Below are 19,103 nucleotides of genomic sequence, written 5' to 3'. Positions count from 1 at the left end.
TATCTAATTGTGTGATTTCTTAAGATTATTATTGTATTATACAACTATTAATAACATGTATAATATGAACAACAAGTCAAAAGGTCAATATAGTAGAGCCCATATTTTGACTCTCAAATTAGTCTGCTTCCATCAGCTGAGTCGGATCTCAGCAGCATAGTCTGTTTCCATATACAAGTAGTTCAGTGCAACTAATTACACCGTCTTATTTTAAAGCAAAAAGCTTATTTAAATTAATTCTATCATCGACCTTTTTTATCTTTCTGTTAAGTAGTAAATTACTGTTCAAAATCGAATCAAAATTGCTTTGATTTTATTTAAACATCTTCCTCAATACCACAGTATCCGTTCAGATTCTATTTATCTTATTGTCTACAGCGAAGTATCAGGTAAGAGAATATATTAATATACAACTAGATACCCAGGATAACAAGATCATTATTGAGTAAGACAACGCAGACTCTGGTGTAACATCTAAAGGTGTAAAGTAAATAATATTTATAAATCTGTATTCACGATCCCGATTAGTCGTAATAATATATAGGCTTAAATCTATAATAGTAAAGTTAGGATAGTAGCTACTCCTAGCCTCTTCAATTATTCGTTGAAAGCACTTGACCGTAACATTTAGGTTAATATATTATTATAAGGTAAAGTCTCATTAATAGCAACGTACAAACTTATTTTTGATTCATCACAAATATTTCTATTTCTATTAGTACCTAACCTATAGTATGATTACGGTAGTTTGAACTAATTTTTGCTAACAATTAATTGTTATGTTAAACATGTTATTGTTAAATGAATCTAAATATTTCGAGAATTGTATTATAACTATATACATAGTAAAGAATAAGTTACTTTGCCTTTATGTCAGTGACGTATTTAAGATATTTTTAGAAGGGGGTGAATATTTGTTGGCAAACTTAGATTTTTCCCCGAGGGTTATATACTTAGCATCACTGCTGTTTTACAAATTTATTGAGGGTTGATATTATTAGTAAGCCTATATTATATAGACATATATTTATAAAGCTGTTTACTTTAAATAAAAAATAATGACTAATGGAAATATGTAAAATAAATATACAAATGTATATGTAGGACGTTAGTAGTATATTATAATATTACCTACAAAGTATTTATGATTTACTGTCAAGTGTCTACATATAAATTAACAATGATTAAACCCTTTAAACCGGTTGGTTTTTAAAATTAAACAATAAACATAATAAAAGTTTGTAGGAACTTGAAGTCTCAAACTAACAAACCAGTGTTTATTTCAGGAAGTGACTGTAGAAAAATGGATACGACATTTTTACTCCCTTTCGTTATTCACTCCTATATAGCATAACTTCTTGAAAATTTACAAAACCCATCCCACCGGGTATAAAAGGTCTGAAAAAACACCGAACAGTGAACAATGAACATTAAATATTAATAATAATTATAAGTTAATGACAACAATCTGAGTAGTAACTAATCTGTATCTAGTGAGTAGTATGCAAGTGGGTGACTAAAATGAATAGTGAGTTACCTTAGAATAAAAATAAAATAAAGTAATGCAATACCAATAATAAATTATTAAAATAACTCGTATTTTAGTGTTTTACTTCGATGGTTTTTTAATCTATATTCTGTAGTACCTATTATTAGAATTATTTAGATTGTAGAACAAATATAATATATTTTAATATTTGTTGTAACTTATAAGTTATAAGTTATAACGTACTTATTAATACATGCCCACGCCCAATAATGTGTTTTGAATTGTTGATGCGTTAAAGTGTAGAAGTTAGAACATAGTAGACAGTAGTAAATACTAAACGGGTCGCTGAATATTTAATTATTGTATTATTAAAAATCATAATGTTCATAATTTATTATTGATCTATAAGCTATTGCCTTAATAAATAGCAACCAAACGTTTATTTTTATAGTGGCATGGTTGATGGTTATAATCAGATGATTATTGACAATAAATACAATTGACAGTATTTTACGACACGAAACGTTTTTAATCGTATTAATCAATAAGCAAAGTGTAGAGTCCAGTATTGAGTCCAGTACATAGGTCATAATATTTTCAAATAGGTACTTAAAATATCATTACGAATAATATTATTTGAATTAGGTACAAACAAAATAACTAATACTTTTAAGTTTTGTTTAAATTTTAAATATCTAATTTCTTCAACGTTTTAAATATTGAAAAGTTTAAAAAAAAATTGTAGATAATATGTCGTTTTTAACTACGAAATTATTTGCAAATGGTGTAAACTTGAACTTTAAACTCGTATAAAATAAACAGTGACTAATGACCGTGTAATTTCGATATTTTTTAGTAAATAAAAGAATAAATTGCGATAATCCAGCTTGCTTTTAATGTACAGGTTTTTTAATTAATAATATAACTTTTTTTTACTTAAACACTTAATGATAGTAAAAAAAAAAAAAAAAATTATAAAAATCATTATTATATACACTATACACTTAACACATATAGGCGGGTGTATAGGTATTATTTAATTATTTAGCTGTGGAACTTATACCTATACCCTATACAGTGATTAAACATTGTGTATTTTATATTATTACTAAGTCCCGTTGATAGGGTAAAATATTTTATCAAACTATATTATATTAAATATATTCAAATATTTGGCAGTGTGAACAAGGTTTTAAGCTGGATACACACCGAGCGGTTTAGCAGCGCGCGGTAGCGGTTCCTATCCGCATCAGCGTCCGCGACCGCTTCCAAACTTAACTTACACACTAGGCGGATTGACCGAGTGCGGACGCGGATTTCGACCGCTATCACATCCGTGTCCGCTTCCGTTGTTTGCTTACACACGAGGCGGATTATGAATGAAAAAACCGCTATAAATCCGGGGCCGTTGGCGGGCGAACCGCTTCGTGTGAATATGGCTAATGGAAATCCACAGTTTAATTTTAGCTGGCGGACGCGGTCGACCGCCCGAAAATTGAGCAAGCGCGATTCGAGGCGGTCGTCCGCTAGCCATTTTTCTTCGTTTGAATGTACCCATTTAAATATAGGTGTTTAATTTTTAAAGAAAATCCGCGGCGTATAAAAACCGCGAAAGTTTCATTTCATACCATATTATTTCGTTTTATCACCAAGAACGAAAATATCTTTGTTTTGATGGAGTGGTTTTAAGTATTCAGATGTCGTGTTTTTTTAAAACTATTTTTACATTTTTATCTAGTTTTTTTTAATAGTTGTTTTTATCTAAAAATTTCCAAATTTTTCTTTTTTACGTATCTTTGCGTAATTTTTTAATGTTATAATTTGTAGTCGTTTAAATAATTTATAATATAATTCATAAAAAAATCTTTTGTTTCTATATTTATGCTGAATTTTAATTTTGGAAACTAAATAATTATTTTATAGTTGTACATTAGATAATTTTAATGAATAATGAACTAGAATGTGTACTAGAATTTAGTAGGTATGATAATACATTATGATTTGATTTAAAGCACGAACTATAAATTGGTATCCAATTTCTGTAGGTGATATAGATGAGAAATTATATTTAAACATACCAAGATTATAAATAAGCAGACTAAACATATTTTTACAAATTGTTTTATAAATAATAATTTTTGGTAGAAATAACATATAAAAAATTAACATATACATGATAAAGAAATTATGACAATCCTTGAACGAGTAACGAGTTGAACATTAAATAAATATGATTCTTATAAGTTATAAGTACTGTCTACCAAAATATTCTCTATTGTCTATAATATGGTTTAAACATACTACAAATATATTGCATAAACATATCGCAGAATAAACACTATAATTACATCATTTTTTAAGCCATAGGTAGTTAGAGTACCTAGTTATGTAAAAATGATAACATTTTAAAATGTAGTGGAATATTTGTAGGATCTTGACTTTCTATATCTTTTTGCAACTATATTATATTTTAAGAATGTACAATAATAAAATAATATTGTTGTCGAAACTTTTATTTTTAATTGCCATTCGGGTAATAGTTTTAGGTAGCTACTATTCTTTTAGTCACGATTTAAGATAGTATATACTATCTTAAATCGTACTTTTAGTATACCTCACGGCTATCTATATATAGATTTTATTTTCTAATAATACTAATATACTATTTAGCTCATTGTTCATTTGCATTATTATTTTTATTTTCCCATAGATAATTTGAAATTTGAGTCAAATTTTTTTAGCTAGTAATTATACATACCACCAGTGGTCAAACTTCAAACTTCAACATTTTGGCTCGGGAGCGAAATTTTCAACTGCTCATTCTCAGTTAGACATTATATAGTAATGTATGAGAGGAAGTAGATTCATCTTACTAAAATTATTTTATCATTTTTTAAAAATATTATAGCATATTTTACTAATTAAAAATTGTATAATAATTTTGTAATATTAAAAAAATATATAATGGTTTAATAGTTTATTATAAATTAAAAAATATTGTATTATTTCGGGTCCCTTAAACTAATGAGCCCCAATATATACCTGTACTCTCTGACTCCTCGGTAGTAACGCCACTGCATATTACTACATACAGTTGTATTCCAAGGGCTTAGAGGTATTTATAGGTAAACTATTTACAATTTTAGAATAGGGCGATTGTAAACTCTCCTGATAGTTAACTCTCCCTGGTCTACCCTTGTATAGTGTATACTACCTAGGGGGAAACGTGTAAGCTCTCTCGAGTATTCAGTACTACTAATTTAATTTAATAACAATCATAAAATAAATCTAAGATACATTTAACTTTTATTTAAAAATAGTCAATCATATACCAATAATTACATAATAACTAATAAGAACGGCTTCTTAATGCCTTTAGCTTCTATGAGCTATAATAATATTATAGCTAAAATATAATAAAATATAAAAATTTATAAAATAAATCGTAAATACAAATTACAAAATTTTCGTATAATAAAATAAAAATGTTTAAATTTAATATTTTGATAGTAAGTTCACTAGGAACACACAGATTTTAAAAAACTTATGGTGCCTATTTTTTTGACTTTATAATCTAATATTTTTGAGTTATAGTTTTTTTATTTTTTGTATGACTGTTTTTATTTGTTTTTTTTTTAGTTTATTGCAACTTTAAATATTGAAAAATTTTGACCCATAATGTTGAGCCGGGAAAGTTTACCATCGGTAGTGTTTGCTATTTTTAAAAATCGGGAGAGCTTACCACTGTCCTTAAAATAAAATAAATCAGAATTAATCTATATTTATAACTATAAATATCGTTATAGGTATCCAATTAGCAATACATGAACAATAATAGATACTCTACAGTTTCCAGCTACAGTATAAGAGTGTAAATTTAGTTACTAGCATTATTTTATATAAATATGTATAATATGTCATTTATTTTAAAATCTTAACTTAATTTTTTGATAGCTTTCTAAACATTTTTGACATATTACAGACAAACAACAAACTATGTGTAAAATTCTTTTTTTATTTTATAAATAGATTACAATAGATAGGTGGTTTAGTGGTCACTTATGACTCTACACTTATCTCATACCTATATTATATTAAATTGTATTATATTATATTACAATTTTATTCATATGTAGACTAGATAATCAGTAGGCTAGGTGGCGTGATTTTTGTTTAATTAAGATTAAGGTCAAATTACACATATAGTATTAGTTGAAATAATTGATAAAGAAAACAGTATTGATTTTATTTGCCATTGGCCATATTAAACGTAACGTACCTACATAGTAGTACACAGGGTGATTTATTTATAAAAGAACTCTCATTAGGTACTTTAAACTAATAATGTTTTTGAAATATTATTTTACAAAGTTTTAAGTTTTTAACTGTTGTATATAATGTGACAACACGTATATTTTATTTCATATTCTGAAGCAAAATTATGAGAATATTATTTTGGGAAATTTTGATACATTATAAAAGTCAAATTTTGAACGAGTTGTTAGTAGACAATTAATTATTAGTATTTAAAGTTTAAATAAGCGGAGTATAGTTGATGAACTTTTTAGGGTATCCTTAGCTGTATCACTCTGCTCATCAAGTTAAATACTATCACATAAATACCGACTATAGATGAATAACTCATAAACAAGTTGTCCAAAATTAAATTTATTACACTAAAGTAGATATTTCAAAAGAAATTTTCTGCTTTGAAGTGAAGTAAGAAAATAAAAATTTATATATTATCATTCATAAACTTAAAGAAATAGTAAAAACTATAATAAATTATTTAAAAGAATATTGTAAAAATTAATTGCTAGAATATTTCGTTGTTTTTATTTCGAATACACATTTTTTGATAAAAATATACCTAAATGCATGAATGAATGACTTTCAAGTACTTATTGACTACTTAAGTTTAGTAAAGATGACGATTTTAACGCCATACATCTACTATAGTTTATTATCTATTGACTAGGCATAAATTATAATTATACTCATAGTTATAAACTCTTACCTAATTCATAAAGATTTAAGATATTATTTATAGACTGTATAGGATCAAGATATCGATTATCGATATGTATAAATGTATAATATATTTTACAAAATACAAGCTTTTGTTTTTGTAAAAATAGTGCAGGTAGATACTTATTAAAAAGTTAAGTGATTTAGAGAGTATACACTATACTTATATAAATACTGTACAAAGCATATTAATGTGTATATAAATGCCTAATCTCTAAAGTGTTAAAATAGAATAAAATAGCTTAAAAGACAATAAACACTACTCATAAATCACAACTCGTTAGTCGACAATTAATATAGTTATGTCTGATATCAAATCGTTCACTCTGTATAATATGAATATACAAACGCACGAGATAACGAGAACATTATAGGTAGGTACCTAAATATTATCAATTTATTATCATAACAATACTTGTTGCCTTATTGGCCATGGGCAGTTGTGTATATTTTGTGCAGTAAGTTGTAGTTGTTCACTTGTTCGGTGTTTGGCACTTCATCTTCGTTTATCTACGGCGGCAGCCGGCAAGAGGTTATCTGTAAATACATAATTGTGGTCGTATAAACGTGGTCTAAACGTTGATTAGCATTATATGGTACGTTAATTTATTATTTAATAGTTTTCGTATTAAAAAAAACAAAACATACTATTAAATGTGTAATTGTTTAATTTAGTTATTTACTTGATTAGTGACTATCTAATTGATGCTAATTGTAACAAGTGTACATTTACTGGATTAAACAATTTTATGTTCTGATTTCGATCGTAGCTTTACGATGGCAGATCCAGCTGTAGTATTGGCGAAAAAGGCAAAGTTTGAAGACGGAAAAATCGAAAATGGTTGTGTTGGTTATGATTTAGATGCGCATTTTGCGGAATTCAGGCCAGATAAAGATAGCCGGTGTACATGGACAAAAGATTCATGTCCCAAAGATTCACCTCATATTCACAATGATAATACGTAAGTATAATATTATTTTATAATTTTGTGCACTTTAACAGTTTTTGAATTTTTAGAAATAAAAAAAATGAAATTTTACCTAACATATTGCACGCCATTGGCAATACACCTTTGGTGAAGTTGAATCGAATACCTCAATCAGAGGGCATTGAGTGCGAGATTTGTAAGTATTTATATTAAATATAATACCTATTGTATCTTAAATAATGTTTTTTTATATTTATTATTGCAAACATAATTTAGTGGCTAAATGTGAATTTTTGAATCCGGGTGGTAGTACTAAAGATAGAATTGGATGGAAAATGGTTGAAGATGCTGAACGTCAAGGATTGCTAAAACCTGGAATTACAATAATTGAGCCATCATCCGGAAACACAGGTATTTAATTATTTAGTAATTTTAAGTTTTTATTTATTTATGCACTCTCTGATATTTTATTAGGAATTGGGTTGGCTATGGCTGCTTCGGTTAAAGGATATAAGTGTATAGTAGTAATGCCAATGAAAATGTCTCGTGAAAAAGTAGATGCTCTACGATTGCTAGGTGCGAAAATTGTACGTACACCTACAGCAGCTGCATTTAATGAATTGGATGGTTTGATACGCGTAGCACATAAGTTACATTTGGAAGATCCTGAAAATACCATAATACTTGATCAGGTAAGATAATTTGTTAAGTTTTGTTTATTATCAACTAATGATCATTGTTTATTTTGTTTGTTTTTTTTAGTATCGTAACAAATATAATCCTCTGGCACATTTTGACGGGACTGGTCAAGAAATATTGGAACAAACAAACTATAAAGTTGATGCATTAGTAGCTGGTACTGGTACAGGTGGCACAATTACTGGCATTGGCAGGAAGTTGAAACAAACACTTGGAGATAAATGTCGCATAATAGCAGCTGATCCTTATGGTAGCATTTTATCAGTGCCTGAAAGTCTTAATGAAACAGATATACAAGTATATGATGTTGAAGGAATTGGTTATGATTTTGTGCCGACAGTGTTGGGTAATAATTATTAACCATTAAATAATGCTTGATATTTCATAACATTATAGTGATATTTTAACATAAGTACCTATGCTATTAAATTGTTTTGTGATGAATTCTAGAATTTTATTAAATAGCTAAATAGTTTTACAAAAATAACTTTTTCATAATTTTCCATTAAATTTTAATTAATTATTATAACTTATAACATTTTAAAAAGTTCTAATTTTCAGTAAAGTAGATATTGATTCTTAAACATGTTAATAACTTCTTATTTTATCTGCAAAGCTAATTCTTGCTTAATAAAAGTTTATATCATTATATCCAACTTTGCGTGTTAGATTTTGTTTGAAAAGAGATTTTTTAAGAGAGCATCTTGTGACTTTATTTCCAATTATTAATGAATTATTTTATATAAGTAATAACAATACATAGTTATTTTTGGACCTAGAGAAAAATATAAACCACATTAATAGTATAATTTATAAATGGAATTTGTGGTATATACCATGGTTGTAGTACAATGTTTGCTCATCGGCTATTTAAAGTAATATCCTTAGGGCTGTGGAGATTTCTAACTAAATCCTAACATCATAAGTGCTACCTAGTTTTAATGGTTATTCAAACCTTATGATTTATTAACTTGTGATTTAGGTAGTGGGCTTTGTTCTATTTATAGTAATTAATTATTATCATCTGTTCCATGAGTTCATTAATGTGTTGATAGTTTTTAAATATATTCATAATTACATGTTGAGTATTAAAATAATTGTGTAGTTGATTTTTTGTGTCTGCCATGCATCAACGTTTATTTATTATATTACTTTTAAATAAAGTTGTTATAGTTTTTACAATTTTAATATGTAAGCTTTATTTTATATTGAGACTGGTGAAATTTAAAATTGCTGTAGTTTTTGAGAATCTCATAAAAAAAAAATCTTTAGGATATTAAAAAAATATGTAAGAAATAACTCCTGGAATAACTTTATAATATTACAATGTAATGTTTATACTTAAAAAAATATCTATAATATTTTTTATATTTATATTATAAATTATAATCATACAGACCAGTGGTAATTTTTGAGATACAAATATTTTATTTTATCATCTTGACTATAATGATAATAATGATTTATTGCGTAAGACAACAACGATAAGAATGTAAAAAAATAGGATTCTGGCATAATTTGTTTGTGTTCTGTATATCTGTGTGATTAGTCCTGACAAGTAAAGTTAGTTGTATACAATTAATATAGATTATTGGGGCACAGTAGATTTACCTACTGTGCTGTGCAGGTAGTTTAACTTCCTACATACATAGATGAATAAATAATCAGAATTGTATCAAATTGTTTATTGATCATTTGAAAATTACAACATAGTACCTATATAATAACATATTTAACTAATAAATAACTAATTATTATCATAGATTCTATAGTTATGACTGACTAAGTTCAATGAGAATAAAATTGTCACAATTCTCAATATCATTTAATATAATTTATTTAAAAAAATGTGAATCTTATTTACCAAATAGCTTAAATAGTTAATAATTAAAATAAATTTAACGATTAAAGATTATGCTGGCTCTTAAGGGGATGATATGGCATACCTGTGTATATGTACCTATTTTATATAATTTGATATCTAGTAATTAATCAGTTAGTTTCATTGTTTCATACAATTTTTGTTACAGATAGATCAGTTGTAGATGAATGGATCAAGACTGATGATAAACACTCTTTCCCCATGTCTAGAAGATTAGCACGTGAAGAAGGATTGTTGTGTGGTAAATATTTATGTATATATTTCATATATATTTTTATTTATAATATTAATGTATATATTATATGTATATAAAAAACTATAAGTACCAAACTGATGAATTAATAGTACGTTTTTGTATGTGATAAAGGTGGAAGCAGTGGTTCAGCTATGTATGTTGCTCTTCAGGTAGCCAAGACTATGAAGAAAGGTCAAAGACTAGTGGTAATATTGCCGGACGGTATACGAAATTATATGTCCAAGTTTGTTCAAGATGAATGGATGCGTGAAAAGGGACATTACCTTGTTGAAGATGAACAGGAATCATCTAAGAAAAATTAATAATAATTTAAGGTGCTTTCTTTAACACATATTGTATACTAATAAAGTTACATCAAAAAGAATTGGTAACATTTTAAATATCTTATAATAAAATAATACACTGATAAAATACTATACAGTATTTATAATTTTTTTAATTTTTCTTATTTATAATAATATTTTAACAATTAAAAAAGAAATTAATTGTATGTGATCATTTATAATTTATAGTTTGAGATTTAAAATATTAAAATAAATACACCTTACAAAATAAAATGTGTGCTCAAACTTGTTAATTTTGTAAAAAAAATATAATTATGCTGGTATAATATATGGTAAACCGGTGTCTATATCATATATTATAAAATGTTTGTTGTTATCTAACATTATTTATTTCGATTACATGGATGATATACAATTATTTTTTAGTTTATTGATTAATTTATTAGTTGAATAATTGCTGAAAAAAAAAAAATTAAAGTTGGTGATTATATAATATATTACCTTTAGAGTTTAGACAAAAAATTGGTTTATATAATAATTACTGTGATAGTGTAGTTAAATTGTATATAAAATAATATGGCATTTTTTTTTTTTTTTTAATAAATAATTTGAAAAAAATAACCAAATTAAATTCAATCAAATATTGATAATTTTCAAGCCTAAGAAAATATTAAATTAATAATTTTATTACGGAATATTATAATTATTTGTAGTTTTATATACTGACTATACTCACATACACACAATGTATTTTTGCTTAATTAAAACGTTTTTAAAACATGTTACTCATAAATTACCAGTTAATATTTAAACATCAATACATACATTTTAAAACTAATTAAAAATATTTTTATTTTAAATGATAATAAAAAGAAATTTTTTATATACTTATATAAATCGTAGATTTACCTTTAATCAAGGTAATGTAAAACTATATTTTTTATATTGATACATGGAAAAATATAATAAATTATTATATTACGTTAAACTTTCCCATGGAACTCAGTCAAGTTCAACAACGATTCTGCTAGCGTACACAACATTGTAATTTGTTGTAAAATAATTTGATAAGTAATATTATGCTTACATATTTTTTTTCGGATGTAAGGTGTTTCCTAAACAACTCATCCAACCTAAAATTCCGCCAGGTACTACGTTTTAGAATTAACTTTAGCGACGTTAAAAAAAACATGTATTGTAAATAAGCTTTTAGCTTTTAAACCAGTCAGTATCAGCGAGTGAAACTATTGTTGTAAGTCAATTACAAATATTACGTATAAAAGTCGTGTATAACAGTTATTTATCAGTAAGTTATCTATATTTATATTTAAGTGAAAGGTCACTCACTAAGCATAGATTTTTGAAAATTACTTGACTTAAATTTGGCAGGTGGTAGGTATTTTATATTATTTATAGGTACGAGACGTCAGCTAAGATAGGATTTTGAAATTTTGTAATCTGAAACATAAAATTGATAACTAACAATGTTTATGTTCACGGTTCATTATCTTTGTATTTAACGATGTGCGCTCCCGCTCCTCGCTGTGCCGCCGCATTGCTACACGCTCACGGCCGCGTTTCAATTACGTGTTTAATCAGTGAGCGAAAGAATGACCTATCGCTTATATATATATATATAGACTAGTAGAATTACCCAGCTTCGCGTGAACGCAGCTTTAAATGAAAATGCTATTTACAATTGTATTTTAAGGAGAGGATCACGAAAAACGATTATTAGGTATTTATTCTTTTAAGAGAATAGCCTTTGGTCACCGAAAATAAAATAGTTATTACAATTGAATACATTTTAGGCTCGTAACTACCTATTTTATATTTGGTCACAGCCGTCGATTTAACGTCGCGCTCAACGTTAAATAAATATTATTTATTTATTTTTTCTAGCATCTTCTGGTTTAACAGAGAAGAAAATAGTTAAAATATTTTAACCGTTATTGCGGGCAACTAACGCTCGAAAAGGATTTGCTTTCGTATTGAATTCTATCGAAAAGGATTTGCGCTTACGCGAGCAACGTCGTCGGGTAATTCAGTTTATTGTAACGAATATACTGGAATTGTTTTTGTCGATTTGTAATTTGTGTGATACTTTGGTAACGGATGAAAAAAAAACGGTTATTAATTATTATTGAAAATTAATATTCAAGTGAATTTATATTGTATAGTCCAGTGTTTCTCAACTTTTTTAGTGTCGTCACCCACAAAATAGGTATACAATTTGGTAAATCACTTTGCGTCCCCCTATATATATTAAGTACAAGTTCAAACAATAAAAATATTATATCATTTACCAATAACCAAAGGAAATATACCATTTATAAATACCACGTGTAGTACCTATATCTAATTTAAACTTGTTACAGGTGTATAAATATTTTTTTTATTCAACAAAAAATTTTAAATGAAAATGTTTATTTTGTAGATTATCGTTTTATTATTTTTGACCTACGTGACTCCTAGCTAAGGTTGAGAAACACTGGCACTATAGTCGACATGCCGAAAATATCTTTTACGCGGTATATACTCACCAAATAAGAAAACCAAAAATGTCGTTTATCCACACGTCGTGTTAAATGTCGGTATTAGACAACTTGCAAATTTAAAACACGGCAGATGCGTTTTGCACGGGTAAAGCTACCCGTAGTAACAACGTTGTGTTAACATATAATAATTATTTATCCGGTGCGCATTCACAAAGAGCGGACACAATACACTATATATCCGATTGTCAGCGGCGGGCTAAAGATGTTTATAATATTATATGCTTTTACCGACCGCAGATATTCCTTTTCACCGTCGATTATATAACATTTCGCATAATGATGATTTTTTTTCCTCTAATAATAATGTCGTTTTGTTGTTCGCGTTCTTGTCACAACCGTAGTGTACCTACCAGCAGTGCACACAATGTACAAACACCTACGTATGCGCATTATATATTATTATAATAATAATTCCGACGGCGGCGGTGTACTAATACCATTTACGTCGTCGTTTTTACCCGTGTACAATGTATACGATAATATGTATACATATTGTATTGTACGTACCCCGTCGCAGCACGCGCCCCACTTCCGCCACCATTTCACCACTCGTACATTATTACATGACTTCTTCCCATAATATTTGCACGGAAAACTTTTAATATAATTATTTTAATAATTCCGAACACCTGATGCTACGCCGCCGCCGCCGCCAAGTTACAGAGTCGTCTCCCGTACGTGTGCTCACTGCGTGTGTGCGTGTACGAAGTGAATAGACGTACCCACCACAAGCCTTTGAAAACGACAAATGGGACGAATTGAGCCGTAAAACACAATTCTCACGAGTGCGGTTGATTTTTTTTAACCGTTGCTCTCGCGACGCATTCCATCAGATGCATCGAACGTATAGGTTCGACTATTTTAATATTATTTTCGACGAGACGATTTTTGTGTTTTCGTTTGTTTGTAATTGAAAATCAACTGACCCCTCCGCTCAGTTGTATGTCATCACTCATAAATCATTATGGTCATAAAAATATGACATTTATATGTGCATCGGTTATTTTATTTTCCTCGCCGCTAAACGATTTTACCTCGGCCGTACACGTCGATCTTGATAATTTTAATTGTCATGTTTATTTGGTGATATTTAATTCGTTATAGATTTTACCGAAAATTGTAGTTGTACTTTTTATGACCTGTTGATGAAGTGCTAATCACCGCGCGTAGTGATTTTAATCTTAAAATCAAGAGAACCAAAAAAGTGTAAAATCGAGTCTTACGCATCATAATTTGAACATAGGTATCTAAATGGAGTTGTACACTGCGATTAAAAGTAAAATATTATATAATGTTCGACGTTTTGGCTATAACAGAAACGCGAACGAAAAATGTTAACGACCGAAATCAATCATGAATATTGAGTTTGAGGATCGCGATACTATAATATGAAATACAGACAACGGTAAAGCTAATAATAAAACATCCCATTTATAGTACAAAAATGCATATTTGATATATTATGTATTATTGTACGACGAAGCGACGAGCTATGTAGTCTATATAAATGGGTTACCATCATATAATAAAGTTTCAATCGTTCGTTGAGTCAAAGGATATTCGATCGACATATATAAACCGTTTACGACAAAAAATAAAATTCCGCGCGACTATATATGATGATGTAATGCAATATTTGTCGAATATATACTATAAAACTTTAAAATACACGAGCACCGGATGCCACCACTCACCCCCGTAGCAGCAGCCCTTTCATCCGGTCTGTAATTTATCCACACTCGCGACGCGCACCCCTGCACACACGTTTAAAAGAACGTTGTGCATCTCTCCCGCTGACGTCTTCGTTTTTAATAAAACACTACTAATATATAATAATAACTCGTGAGACTATATTAAGCTGTAGCCCATAAGCGCAAAACACGACCCAAACGCAATCCAAAGGCGCAAAAATAAATAACCCATAAACGCAAATCAATTTTATAAAAAAAGTGTATTTAATTAAAATCGTAATTATTATTAATATTGAATTAAGCATTAACAGTGATATTAAAATTAGTTCAAAAAATCAGTAAAAATAAAAAATTTAATTTTGAGTATTATTTTAAATCAATTAAACAAATGCAATAACCATCGCGATGCGTTGCTGCAATCTGTCGTAGAACGGGTAAGGCCATACGCGTACGTACACGGAAAGCGTCGAGCGTCGTACGTTAGGTCAGTAAAATATTGTATCAAGTAATACCGTTTATTTTTGCTTTTTTATCCCACTACGAAGGTACAAAAGCGCAAATTCATTTTGCGCTTTTGAGTTATCGAAAAAAAAAGGTTGATTTGCGCTTTCGGGTTTCACCACCTTCGGTGGTAAGTACCTACCCCAAGTCAACCCTCACTCGTCTATACGGGTTCGCATGTATATATACATAATTCAGTCATCTACCTAGTATGCGGTATATTATGTACTATACATCTATAGGTGTTATTATTTTTGAGGTGTTGAACAAAACTCTCATATAATAATATTATTATCATCTACTAAACCACCACCACCTCTGCCGCGGTACATATCGTTATTTTTCGCGAACAAATTTGTTTATTATTAAAAGGGACGGCGGCGGCGGCGGCGGCGGTGACGCGAGGGAAAGCGTTAATAAAACGTCAACAAAACTACTAAACTACCGCCACGGCGACGGCATTTACCGCGGCGAGTTTATTATTATTGTTATTATTATTATTACAATTTTACAACGTCGTCTTTCGGCGGGCCGGGTGTGGTATGTGTCGACGCGAGCTGCAAATATTATTATTACGACAACGACGACGACGACGACGTATTGTTATTGTTATTCGCAAACCACCGCCGCCGCGAAGGGCAGAAAATTGTATTATTATTATCGTAAAAACCAACTGTTGTTCGGCGGTGGCGGGGGTGGCGGCGGCTAAGAGGTGTCGAGGGAAAGGAGAAAAAAGTACGTAGCGCGACGAGCGTGTATATTATAAAAAGATTATTAGGTACAATGTTGTTTACCGTCGTCGTTTACTCTCTCTACGTCTATATACGTTCCGAGTACCGACCTACCTATCTACTACCTACCCCCTTTCATCAGTCCGAGAGAATTTCCTCACCCCTTCGCGGTACCAGGCACAGTGTACAAATATATATATATATATATATATTATCGTCATTATTATTGTATTATTATCCTAACCGCGCGATGATTATTATCATTCGTATACATCCGTCTCTGGGTTTTTATTAAATTTATTATTTTTTTTTCATTCACTACCGCCGCGTTGCAGAGTCGATTTTAATTGTGTTCTATTTATTTTTACGCCGCGCGACGAATTCCGCGATCCATTTAAATATTATTATTATTTAATTATCGTATAGATCGTATAGATCGTCGATTGGACACCGCGTCTGCGCCGATTATCAATATGCAGCTCGTATAGGTGTCGACTTCTTAACTCGGTAGCTGGCTTAAGATTAAATTGGTATTTAGTGTCTGTAGGGCCGGTGCTGCAGCGTGGGCGAGAGCGGAGTTCTTAATAATCGTATATACTGCGATACCGGGGCTCGCTGTAAAATAAATTCACATTTTTATGATTTCCATTATAAAAATGCTTTTGGGGGAAACTGTTGAGAATTCTTTGATCGACAATGAAAATTAAAAGATAAGTGCAGTTTTTAATAACAAACGCGATCGTATAGTTTTTTAATTAATTTTCGTTCTAGTCATTTCATAAAAAAAAGCGATATTATATTATGATTATATTCACTTGGGTTTTAAATTAAATAAATAAAGTATAGTATACAAGTGACGTCATTTCAGTAGACCTGCAGGTTATTCCTACATTAATGGACATTTTATTATACTTTCTGATTATGTGTTAGAGCTTTAGGGCAATATTATTTTAGCGTACGACACTATTAGGGGTTGGGAATTACAAATAAAATAATATAAATTTTAAAGTTTATTATCGTGTTCTCTTATACCTTTGGGTAGCTACAAACAAAATATAATAAGGAGAACAATTTTTTTACCAAGAGTATTTTACAACTTTTTATATTGTATATAATATTAATTATACGCACAATCATAGACTACGATTTTTGGTTCAGCCTGAGATAAAAAATGTTCCAATACATGGTAATGCACTTTAAATTTTTTTCTATACACAAAAAAATAATCTATATTTGTACATTTAAAACTGTTATGTTTAAATGTAAAAAACAAAAACAAGTTTACCGTGGATAATAATATATACTTACAATATTAGTGTTTGAATAGTGAAATATTTAGAAAAGTATGACACTTTGATTTTTTTATAACAAAAATATTGATAATATTAATGTATAAAGTGCGTAGTCAATGTATTACTTACTATCTATGTTTAAGTATTATTTTATTAAGGCATAAAAGTATATTTTTACGCTATAATATTGTAATGTAAGTATTTTGTATTTCTGTATGATATTGTTACTAAAATTTTATATCACAACATTCACAACAATGTTCAATTTATAATTACTATACGTTTACTGATAAGCTATATTATGCAAAATACATTTATATAGGTACGTATTTGCAATGCCCTCGACAAGTTTCAGGTTTTTTTTTAATGTGAAGGTAAACATTAGTAGATTATAAAAATTGATTTTTTTACTTTTAGAAGTAAATATTTTAACGAATTTAAGAATTTTTTTATTATGTATTAATACGCATCAACACTCAGGTTATTAACGGTTTTATAAATTTAAGGTGTTATGATAATACATTTATAGTAATTAAATTTCGTATTAAGCTAGTGTAAAATAAGAAATTCAGGTATGGTACATATTAATAGCTCAAATTAAACGGTATATTTTTGATGGATGTAAACATTTTGTGAGCAGTGTTATAGTTTTTGGAATAGGAGCAAGAAATTCAAAGAGATTGTCTCATCTCGGAATCCTTGGTATTTGCGACATTCGGTGAAAATATGCTTGATTATACTTGGTGTAGTGCATGAGTCACAGAGAGGTTGCGATCTTGTTCAGTCATCAACTACTTGAGTGTTAGGTTGGTGTATCCAATTCTTAGTTTGTTTAATATTATTTTAGGTCTACGTAGAACTGTATAAAAGCGATTTTTCGTGTTTCCAAGGATGGGTGGTTGATTTTATTTCTCTAAGTTTGTTATTATCAAGTAGACTCCATTCTTTCTGACATAATTGATGTAAGTTTAGGTTTATTATATTTGTATTTTAGTTCAATATAAAATATGCAAATTAATAAGATAATTTACGATTAAATTAAAACATTTCAGCGATAAAATTTAACAATTAATTATTTCTGAAAATGTGAAATAATAAGGATTTGCACATTTATCTACTTAAAATAAACCATGTATTTTCATATTCGTATATTATATAATTTGAATAAATTAATGCTTTTCTCACAGTTTAGAATTTAAAATATGTACGTTATTTCTTTTTCATCCAATCGATTTAATTAAATATTAATCTTTAAAATTTATCATCTGAGTAATTAAAAATATTAAGAGTGAATAGTAGACATATTATCTTTTATGGAAAATATTTTCTTTTTATTATTTTAGAATTCAAACAATTTTTTTATATAATTAAATTTATAGCCCACAGGTCTATTAATATAGTATTAGCTAATACGGTTTTATAATATTATAAATTTGTAAGTATCTAATTGTTATAATAATTTGTATTACTCAACATTTAATAACATCTTATTGTACATACTTTAAAATAGTAAAAATATAGATTATACATTATAATTTACATTATAAATTGATGATATCTAAAAATAAATCAAAAAAGATTAGGTATTGATGAATCATAATAGTATATAATATAATAAGTAAGATCTTATATTGAATTTTCAAGAATTTTGATTCATCGAATATTTTTTTGTTGATATTTATATAGAGAAAAAAAACTAAAAACATCAAAAACTTCTCATACATATAAATAGCTATATCAAAATTATACTATGTATAGTAAAT

The 19,103-nt window shown here is 28.4% G+C and overlaps 1 protein-coding gene across 1 annotated transcript; it reads left to right on the top strand.

The window, feature by feature from the left end:
• Nucleotides 1-6,944: 6,944 nt before the first annotated feature.
• LOC114132584 (cystathionine beta-synthase) lies at nt 6,945-10,699 on the top strand. The gene is made up of 8 exons (XM_027998085.2): nt 6,945-7,113; nt 7,288-7,479; nt 7,536-7,642; nt 7,723-7,857; nt 7,921-8,138; nt 8,209-8,491; nt 10,176-10,268; nt 10,395-10,699. The coding sequence occupies exons 2-8, from the start codon at nt 7,295-7,297 to the stop codon at nt 10,583-10,585; spliced, it is 1,212 nt and encodes a 403-aa protein (XP_027853886.2). The 5' UTR covers nt 6,945-7,113; nt 7,288-7,294; the 3' UTR covers nt 10,586-10,699.
• The last annotated feature ends 8,404 nt before the right edge of the window (nt 10,700-19,103 follow it).

This window comes from Aphis gossypii, chromosome X, assembly GCF_020184175.1.
Source record: "Aphis gossypii isolate Hap1 chromosome X, ASM2018417v2, whole genome shotgun sequence".
Taxonomy (NCBI): Eukaryota; Metazoa; Arthropoda; class Insecta; order Hemiptera; family Aphididae; genus Aphis; species Aphis gossypii.
Note: the sequence above shows the minus strand (reverse complement) of the source record. Positions and strands in the feature narration are given on the sequence as shown.

What these genes read in the sequence shown, in the direction of transcription:
- LOC114132584 (XM_027998085.2), top strand. Translation starts at nt 7,295, where the DNA reads ATGGCAGATCCAGCTGTAGTATTGGCGAAAAAGGCAAAGTTTGAAGAC. An exon ending in GGGCATTGAGTGCGAGATTT is followed by an intron (nt 7,643 to 7,722) that starts GTAAGTATTTAT and finishes AACATAATTTAG; the next exon opens with TGGCTAAATGTGAATTTTTG. An exon ending in ATACCATAATACTTGATCAG is followed by an intron (nt 8,139 to 8,208) that starts GTAAGATAATTT and finishes TGTTTTTTTTAG; the next exon opens with TATCGTAACAAATATAATCC.